The sequence below is a fragment of the Xyrauchen texanus genome, chromosome 39 (assembly GCF_025860055.1).
Source record: "Xyrauchen texanus isolate HMW12.3.18 chromosome 39, RBS_HiC_50CHRs, whole genome shotgun sequence".
Classification (NCBI taxonomy): Eukaryota; Metazoa; Chordata; class Actinopteri; order Cypriniformes; family Catostomidae; genus Xyrauchen; species Xyrauchen texanus.
The window spans coordinates 31,766,172-31,776,680 of record NC_068314.1 but is presented as its reverse complement, the minus strand read 5'-3'; the positions used below and the strand labels follow the sequence as shown (position 1 = coordinate 31,776,680).

The following is a 10,509-nucleotide window of genomic DNA, read 5'->3' as shown; positions in this document are numbered from 1 at the left end:
CATTCAATTGTATGATAAATAAATAAATCTGCTATGTTTGAAATTTCAGTAATTGGGTCTAATTATTGAGGAATTATAGGAGGAGTTATTGAGGAGTTTTAAATAATTTGGTGCTTTCGTTATTTCATTAAATTAATTTATTATTACTGTTATAATAGTAGCTTTTTAAAACACCACCACAACTGCATGTTTTCTAAATTGATCCGTCCCAGTATCTTGATGCCTCAAAGGAAAAGTTCACCCAAAAATGTATATTCTCTCATCATTTACTCACCCTCATGCCTCTCCTGATGAGTGACTTTTTTATTCTGCAGAACATAAAACAAAAATAATATCTCAGCTCTCAGACATTGACTTTACCACTGGAGTCGTATGGATTACTTTAACACTACTCTTTTGTGTTTTTTGAGCTTCAAAGTTTTGGTCAGCATTCACTTGCATTGTATGGACCTACAGAGCTGAGATATTCTTCTAAAAAAATTGTTTGTGTTCTGCAGAAGAAAGAAAGTCATACACATCTGGGATAGCATGAGGGTGAGTAAATGATGAGTGAATTAAAATTTTGGGGTGAACTTTAAAAGTACTGAAAAATCCTCAAATCAATTACACAAATAACAAATAACACAATAATACAAATCAATTGACTTATTTTGGACAAATAAGGTTTTAAATAATCCCTCTCACCCATTGGTGTTATTTAATTTGTACTTATATTTACGTGTTGTTACAGGGCATTGTTTTTTGGAAACTTTTATTTAGACGTTGTCTCATACAAAACCGGAAGTACTTAACTCATTGTTTACTCTAGGTGATGTGTGTGTGTGTGTGAGCGTGTATTTATCACTTTGCGGGGACCAAATATCCCCATAAGGATAGTAAAACCCGAAATTGTTGACGTTGTAGGGACAATTTGTCGATCCCCATGAGGAAAACGGCTAATAAATCATACTAAATAAGTTTTTTGAAAATGTAAAAATGCAGAACGTTTTCTGTGAGGGTTAGGGGTTCGAATATATAGTTTGTACAGTATAAAAACCATTACGTCTATGGAAAGTCCCTATAAAACATGGAAATACAATGTGTGCGTGTATGTGTGTGATGATAGATGATGCCTTTGTAAATATTGGACCAGGGATAGGTAAGTCACTGCAGATGATGGAGCTCTATGGAAGAGAGGACAAAACATACAATGTGTGGAAAGAGGAATGCAGGAGGCAGGAGGTGAAGTTGAAAAGTGGGCCAATCATTGGGGATTTCGGTTTTCCATTGCAAAAACTCATGTAATGTGCTTTTCAAGAAAGAAGGAATCTCCCACTGTTAATTTAAAACTATACAATCAAATATATCAGCAGATATCAGTGGTCAGATATTTAGGTGTGTGGATGGATTCTAAACTAACATTTGGTGTACATATTCAGAAAATAGTAGATAAATGTTAGAAAGGAATAAATGTCTTGCAGTGTTTGGCAGGAGTGGACTGGGGAGCCAAACGTCTTTCACAAAGGTGAATTGCTTGTGCATTGATTAGATCAACAATTGACAATGGTAGTTTAGTATACAGTTCAGCATCACCCTCATTGACTAAAAATATAAATGTAATTCAGTATCAACCTTTGAGAATATGCTGTAGTGCTTTTAGGTCATCACCTATAGCAGGATTGCAAGAAGAAATGGGAGAAATACCTTTAGACGTTCGAAGACTCCAATTCAAAATAGTTTATTGGATTTCTATAAAAGGTAATTTTTACATATCCTGTTAAAAAGTTATTGGAGAATTTTTGGGAATATGAATATAAACAGTTAGACCATTTTGGATGGACTGCAAACAAGGAGGCTCAACACATAAGAATACATAATATTGATATTAGCCCAACTGTCAGTCTCACCCACTTGGTTTATCCCAATGCCATCAGTTGATCGCCAGATATGAAATATCATCAATGATAAACAAAGTTGTGTTGCTAAGGATATAGGAGTACAACAGTACCGTGATGAAAAGTACTTGGAAATCCTTGTTCAGAATATGTCAGCTAAGAATAATAATTGTCTTCTTATGTGTACTGATCATGTTGAAGTGGAGGGTAATGAGGAGGTGGATAATATGGTAAAGTAAGCTCTTACACATTCAATTATTGATATCAATGCACCATTAAGCAAAACTGAAGTCAAAGGACTAATTAAAATGGCTGATAAAGGGATGTAGCAAGAGAGGTGGGAGACAACACCTTAATATCCAAGTTGGTTATAAAGGATTAACTATGGCAGTAGGAATAATGATACAGAAATATCTCGATTACGCATTGGACTCTCAGCTCTCAGTCACTCACGTTACATCATCGGTAAACATGATTCTGGTACCTGTGATACATTTGTTTTTCCGGAAACTGTTGAGAATGTGCTACTAAATTGCACAACATACAGAATGACAGTGAACTATTCCAGTTTAAAGAAGAATAAACATCTCAAACTGTCTGAACATGTCTTCAAAAGTGTATAAAGTTCTCTTAAATTATTTAAAAGAAGCAGGTCTGTAGAGAAGAATTTAGTCGTTAGGTGTTTTTTCCCGCCCTTCTACAGAAACGCTTCATACGCCGTTCCAGTAGATGGCGCAAATGCGCCAAAAGCTGGTTTGCCAACAGCCATAAATACAAAATAGATGAAAAATTGTGAACAATCAAGCCAGTACACTGTTTATTTTTTGAAGCGAACTGTCCCTCTATTTCATTAAGAATAATTAGACCAATAAGTCCTTCTTTAAAACCTGACTCCACAAATTAAGCTATTGCTGGTGTCTGCTAGTTTTAATTTCTCTTAATAATTTTAATGTGGTCAGAACAGTCTAAAGGTCTGTGCCAACTTTGATGGATATAGCTTGATAGGTCTTTGGTCTCTGTTTAGGGATTTTGAAAAAAAGGGTGTAGAATAACAGTATGTCAAGCCAACATATTAACTGAAAATCACAATCATTTTCCTACATACCACTAACATTTTAAATATTACAGACCGTGTTCTCATGTTCGTATCTGTTTTGTGAAAAGATGTCCAAGAACAGAGGGCTCACACCCAAGAGGAAGAAGATCGTTCAGAATCCTAGTGTCAAACATAGAGAGATGTTTAGTCGTGCACAGATTCGTAGGAAAGGTCAGGTTAAGTCTACTAGGAATCATTTGTATACTCAAAGCCTGTATAAATGTCAGAATTAATATTCAAAACAGATGATGAACTCAGAATATTTGTTTCAGGTTCTTGAGGTGTGGCCAGAGAGGACAAGATACAGTGGCGAATGGTCTAGTATTTGCACTGGAGTTAAGAGGAGTGTTAAACTCAAGTGATCAATCTCAACCCAGCTGGAATATTATCTTAAAATTGACTTCTGGTGTTCTATGGTTAGAAGTGATATTTACCACTGCTCAAAAACAAATTGGATATGAAATAAAGAATATAAACACAAAGTAATATATTAATAAGTAAAGCTAATTAAGTTATATTTAAACAGAAAATAGACAAACATTTAATATTGCTTTATTTTGTTTTTATTAGAGAAGCAGTTTATACATACTACATTTAGATTCCTTTCACCTGCACGAAACAACTAAATGAATTGGGCCTCATTCACGAATCACAAACAGAATAATTTTCTGTGTATATCGTTCATTAACCCATTCTTGCATTAATTGCTACACTGAACTGCATGCTACAATTTATGCATAAATTCTGTTTAATGAATAAGGTTCATGTTAAGGCTGACTTGAAGTCTGCTTAACACGAACCGATTTATGATATTAATATAATCGAGAATGCATGTTTATTCCGATAGCTTAAAGCCATTCAAGCATACGGTCATGCTCTTTTACTTTGTACTATCCTATAATTAAATGCCAGGAAAGTTAAAACTGGAAGTAACTATGCAGATGTGAGATGTCTGTTACAGACAGGGTTGGGAGGGTTACTTTTGAAATGTAATCCACTACAGATTACAGAATACATGCTGTAAAATGTCATTTGTAACGTATTTAGTTAGATTACTCAAGGTCATTAATGTTTTCTAAATACTTCGGATTACTTCTTCAGCACTGGTAGATTTTTTCACTTGTTTTGACTATAAAAACTGCCAGTACAGTAAGACAAGATACACATGTTAAAAATACATTCTCTGAAAAACCTAAATATCTTATGCAGTGTTGTTTCTAAAACAAGATAATCAAATGTATGTTGTTTTAAGGATTTTTAGATATTTTTACGGATTTTTAGATATTTTTACAGGAAAACAAATACAAAATTTTTGCCCTAATATCAAAGGTCTTAAAGAAATAATCGTTGTTGGTAACATGTGCATGTAAAATGGCTAGAGAAAGCATTTTAACTCAGTGTAAAATTGACAATTTACACAAGGGACAATTTACACAAGGTTTATTTCTATTTCTTCTGCTCCAAACTTACTTCAAATGTACTTCTCTGTCTGTTTGTATGAATGTAACACATCATAAGAAAGTGTTTCACCGCTGTTCAAATTCACTTAGGATTGCAACATATGTATAAATGTTTTCCATCTGAAAGGACTAAATATTAAAGGACAATAAAATGCAAAGTATTCTCTTCAGTAATCAAAATACTTTTTGAATGTAAGTGTATCCTAATTACCAATTATTTAAATTGTAACTGTAGTGGACTACATATTTATATTTTGTATTTTAAATATGTAATCCCGTTACATGTATTCCGTTACTCCCCAACCCTGGTAACAGATCATTAATTTTCACAGCGGAAGGTTTCTGAACTCGTGGACATAAATATCAGAGATGGCAACAGACTCCCTGTCCAAATCATAACCACAGCTGTTACAAAACAATACAATCTGATCATAGTTCTGCCTGAAAAACCTTCCTGAACCCAAATGCTAAGACAACACAGCAAAGTCTTTCAAACTGGTTGAGACATAAATTGACTGTGTGCTTTGGTCAGATTGCTGACAATCCGTTCCTCAATCTCCACTTCTCCCTGCACTTCCTCATCTGTAAGAACCAACTCTTGTTGCGAGTCCTTGGTGACAACAACCACATAACCACGTCGCGTGTCCAGCACATTCGCAACCACTGCTTGGTGGTTGTAAGCGTCTAAGGCACGACGTGCTCGCTCCAAAAGGATCGATGGGTCCGTTTCCAGTTTAAAAGAGATGACAAATGCCCGAGGCGCCCAGTCCTTCACCAATGGGGACAGCATCTTGGGAACCATTTTCATACTTATCTGAAAAATATAAACAACCATATGACCATCTGAATAATATAAACAAGCTGATGCCATTAAGTGCTTTTAAGTCATACAGTATATGCCCACACTGAATCTGCACTCGCTGAACTCTGCAGAATAAGCCCTGCAGATTTTCACACAATAGGAATGCCCGTAATTCACAAATTTCTACACATCCCCATACTCTTGTGTATGCACACACACACACCCCCACTCTGGAAAAAAATTAAGAGACCACTGTAAAATAGTCCAGTTTCTCTGGATTTACTATTTATAGGTATGTGTTTGAGTAAAATGAACATTTATGTTTTATTCTTTAAAGTACTGACAACATTTCTCTAGAGATGCAAAGAATTGCAAGTTTCTTGGCCGATTCCGATTTTTGACAATGTTCCCCAACTCTGAGGATTGGTTTTTCCAGCAGGACGATGCTCCAAGCCAGGTCAATCAAGGTGTGGATGGAGGATCAAGACCCTGTCATGGTCAGCCCGATCTCCATACCTGAACCCCATTGAAAACCTCTGGAATGTGATCAAGAGGAAGATGGATGGCCACAAGCCATCAAACAAAGCCGAGCTGCTTGAATTTTTGGGCCATGAGTGGCATAAAGTCACCCAACAGCAATGTGAAAGACTGGTAGAGAACATGGAAGACACATGAAATCTGTGATTGAAAATCAGGGTTATTCCACCAAATATTGATTTCTGAACTCTTCCTAAGTTAAAACATTAGTATTGTGTTGTTTAAAAATGAATATGAACTTGTTTTCTTTGCATTATTCGAGGTCTGAAAACACTGAAATCTTTTTTGATATTTTGACCAGTTGTCATTTTCTGCAAATAAATGCTCTAAATGACAACATTTTTATTTGGAATTTGGGAGAAATGTTGTCAGTACTTTATAGAATAATACAAAAATTTTAATTTTACTCAAACACATACCTATAAATAGTAAATCCAGAGAAACTGATAATTTTGCAGTGGTCACTTAATTTTTTCCAGAGCTGTATATATAAAATAGCTCATTATTAGTTATGCTTAGTTCCATTTAGTATTCCAAGTTCCATTTAACACATTTTACCATATTTAAATCCATTCTGCAGAATAAGTAATTGGAATTTTGGAAAAATTCAGCAAATTCCCTTTTATATGTACCCTAGCACAGGGGCAGCCAAGGAAAAAATGTGTATATATATATATATATCTCTTGTGGCTTTAGTAAAATGTAATTTTGTTTTTATCTATCATGCTTATTTTTTTCAGACACTATAAATGGGACTTTGAAAATACCCTGCCCTAGTAGACAGAATGAATATTTGTTGTTGTAAAACCACACCTGTAGTGGTCCATTAGACGACTGAATTTTGTGTTCTGGCATTTCCGATGCTGGGATGTAGAAATCAGAGACAGCAGCTGCCAAATAAAACATAGCCTTTGACCCTAGGAGAGACAAAAAAGAAAAGAACTAGAATTCCCACCACAAATGTGATGTCAGCTTAAATTAAGCAACCAAGTAAGTGGAAAGTGAGGGACTTTGTTAACCTATGGAGCTTAATGCTTGTGCTGCAGCCTTGAGAAGATGAAGGTACTCTGATAAGGTGTTGAATTCCACTGGCAACAGTAATCCTGCTGCTTTAACCGACTGATAGCGTTTTAGAACAGTTGGAATGTTTGGAAGTGCCTTCTGATCCACCAGAACCTGACTAGTGTCCTCCTTATCAGTCTCTAATCTTAGGCTATCCAGTAAATTGACCCCAGTGTACAGTCGAGAGTATGGATAGAGAGACCGATGCCTATGCAGGAAGATCACTGCATAGCCAGAGTCAAGAAAATACTCAGCAGAGGATGCCCCACGTCGACCACTGCTGAAGTTGTCCAGGAAGCGTACTGTCCGGGATTCCAGAGGGACTTTGGTGCCTCCTGAGGTGATCAGAACAACTCTGTGACCAGCTGATCCATGTCGTTCTGCAAACTCAGCCATAAGTTTCCTAATCTCCTCCACATGAGAGGGGATAGCAAACTCTTTTGACAGTCCTCCATCCAGTACACCAGAGGGGTCAGAGTGGGCCATTGTACACAGGTCTGAAAGAAAAGATTAAAGGGATAGTTCACCCAGAAATGAAAATCAATGCAGGTAAATGGTGACCAAATCTTTAAAGATCCAAAAAGCATAAAAAGCCATTAGAAAAGTAATCCATATGACTAGTGGTTTATTCCATGTCTTCTGATGTGATTTTATGGGTGTGGATGAGAAACGGATCAATATTTAAGTCCTTTTTGACTATAAATCTCCACTTCCACCAGCCCTCCAATGCACTCTCTAATCTCCTAAGAATTTTTCTTTTGTTTTTGGTGATTTGCATTCTTCGGTGCACTTGCTGTGCAGGGAGGAGAATTTATATGAACAAATTACTTATTTATTGATCTGTTTCTCACCCACACCTATCACATCACTCCTTAAGACATGGATTTAACCTCTGGAGTTCTATGGATTACTTTTATGCTGCCTTTATGTGCTTTTTGAAGATTCAAAGTTCACTGGCATTGAATTGACCTACAGAGTTGGGATATTCTTTTAAAAGGTCTTCGTTTGTGTTCTGCAGAAGAAAGGAAGTCATACACATCTGGGATGGCATGAGTGTGAGTAAATGATGAGTATTTTCATTTTTGGGTAAACTATCCCTTTAAAATGAACCACGGTTTCAATGCTACAGATTTCTACACAGAGATTAGTATTGTGGTACTGAATGACAACTTGGCTGGACTTTGTTCCCAACAAAATATCCTAACATAACACATCCAGCACTAAAAACAATATGAAAATACAACAAATAGTAACACATGATTCAACTTTAAAGCCAGACATAGAAACATCTGAGCAACTGCTCTTGTTTTGTGCTTTAAAGCAAAGTCTCAAGTGCAATGCCAACATTTCCATGATAGTATACCAGGAGTTAAATATCAAGAATGAAAAGTAATGCCAACGTCTCATTTGTTGACATGCGTATTTATCCAACCTGCTGCTTAAAAACATTCTAGCTCGTATTACCGGGCAGGTATGAATAAACAAACATAATAAGAAAAAAGAGGTCTTTACCTGTCTAAACACTCGGCGATTAAACCAACCGAAATGAATGCGACTGACCTTTGTAAATTAGAAGAGATAAAGTTACAAGCAAAGAAATATCAGTTCCCTTAACTTATTAAGATTGCGTGTGCGCATGCGTTACCATGACTGTTCAGGGCCGTCATATAAATTTCAAAATAAAAGTTTAAAAAGCATTTTTGCATGATAGTCAACAAAAATTACACAAGACAAAAGATATAAACGATTAACTCTGGAATGTGGCTAAACGATGGGAAATATAATAACTACAAAATAATTTAATTTGCTAAGAAACACTATTATGTTTATCCATCCAAAAAATGCAAAGATACATTTCTAACGTAGGATTGAGGAATTGGAGATGAACTGCGGAATCTAATTTAAATAAACTAAGGACATTTTGGAAAAATATTGATTCCTTATCTGGCACTAAAAAGACTACAGTGCATAATAAACAACCTGACCAAAATTTGGGATAAGGCTCAAATGCTTGATAGTTTTAATAAGCACATTGTTGATACTGTATCTCTATTTCAAGCACTTAAAACAATGAATCTTATGAGTCTAATGAATCTTCATTTTAGTTTTCGACAGTTTACCATCCATGGGGTTCAAACAGCTCTCAAATGACTGGATACAAATAAGTTTATTTTTAATTAGAACGTTTATTTAAAAAATTAGCAGTAGAATTTATTTCTCCTACATTAACATTTATCTTTAATCTTTCCTTATACTCAAATAAAATCTCAAAGATGTGGAAATCTGCCTTTGTTATTCCTTTGTTAAAAGGTCCTACTAAATTGGATAACTATAAACCCAACTCTGCATTCTTTCTGGTTCTTACTTTTAGAGCCTTGCATGGCCAAGTCCCTACCTACATCACTGACCTGATACAGCTGCACACTCCTACCCGGAGTCTCAGGTCTTTAGATCAGATGTTATTAGTTGTTCCCCGTACTCATTTTAAAACTAGAGGGGACCAGTCTTTCCAGGCAGTCGCTCCCAGGCTGTGGAATGCTTTGCGCAAACTCAGTTGATTCTTTTAAAAAACAACTGAAGACTTTGCTCTTCAAGCAGGCTTTTGGTTAGTCGAGGGGTTTCTTTTATGGTTGTTTGTAGTGTTTGTTGTTTGTATTTTGGGGAATGTATTTAAATTGTTCTTGTATTACATTTTACTGTGAAGCACTTTGTGATGTTTATCTGTGAAAAGTGCTATATAAATACATTTTACTTACTTTCAAAGGTTTTAGAAACTCTTATCAGTGAACAATTGTATTTGTATTTATCTGAAAATAATGTTTTATCTGTTAACCAGTCAGGCTTTAGGAAAAAACACAGTACCACTACAGCTGCTATAAAGTTTGTGAATGACATCATCAAGGCCCTTGATTAAGGACATCAGTGTACATCCTTTTTATCGATTTATCTAAAGCCTGTCGATCATGAAATATTGAAACTTAAAAATATAGGACTATCCGATAACACTATATCTTGGTTTGTGAACTATTTAAATGACAGTACACAACGGGTGCAAACGGAAGGTCATTAATCTGTGCCTTTGCAGATCACCAAGGGTGTATCTCAGGGGTCTGCGCTGGGGCCCACTACTTTTTACTTTTTATATTAATTGCCTTGAGTTTGATATTAAAATTGTAGTTTTCATTTCTATGCTGACGACACTGTAATTTATTGTTGTGCTCCCATTATACATCAAACTGAGTGTCAACTACTGTCTGCATTTGATGTTGTTCAACAAAGGCTTTATAGCTTAAAACTTGTTTTAAATGTGGATAAATCTAAAGCCATGTTTTTCTCTAACTCAAAGAAATCAACAACAAATCTAGCATCTCTTCACACTTTGCATGGTTCTATAATAGAGTCTGTATCTGAATATAAAAATGTTGCTTTTATACTTGATTAAATATCTTTTAAGTCTCATGTATATCAGTTAGGGACAAAACTCAAGCTAAAGCTTATAATATGTCTTGTTTTTCTTTTGATGCAAAATAAAAACTAGTCTCAGCTTCTTTTCTGCCTGTGCTTGATTATGGGGGTGTTTTGTATAAATCTGCATCATCCTATCTTTTACATTCTTTAGACACTATTTGTCATGGTGCACTTAGATTTATAACAAACTCTAACTCTACTACTCATCAT

The 10,509-nt window shown here is 35.4% G+C and overlaps 1 protein-coding gene across 2 annotated transcripts; it reads right to left on the bottom strand.

Moving 5' to 3' along the window:
- Positions 1–3,133: 3,133 nt before the first annotated feature.
- LOC127632861 (phosphopantothenate--cysteine ligase-like) lies at positions 3,134–9,372 on the bottom strand. Of its 2 annotated transcripts, none has more exons than XM_052111674.1 (4): positions 9,240–9,372; positions 6,789–7,328; positions 6,583–6,686; positions 3,134–5,244 (listed from the first exon to the last, which is right to left on the bottom strand). In XM_052111674.1, the coding sequence occupies exons 2-4, from the start codon at positions 7,315–7,317 to the stop codon at positions 4,921–4,923; spliced, it is 957 nt and encodes a 318-aa protein (XP_051967634.1). In that variant the 5' UTR covers positions 7,318–7,328; positions 9,240–9,372; the 3' UTR covers positions 3,134–4,920. The 2 variants fall into 2 exon arrangements, with proteins under 2 accessions (XP_051967634.1, XP_051967633.1); XM_052111673.1 differs by lacking the exon at positions 9,240–9,372 and adding an exon at positions 8,344–8,611 and having other exon boundaries at positions 3,135–5,244.
- Positions 9,373–10,509: the final 1,137 nt, after the last annotated feature.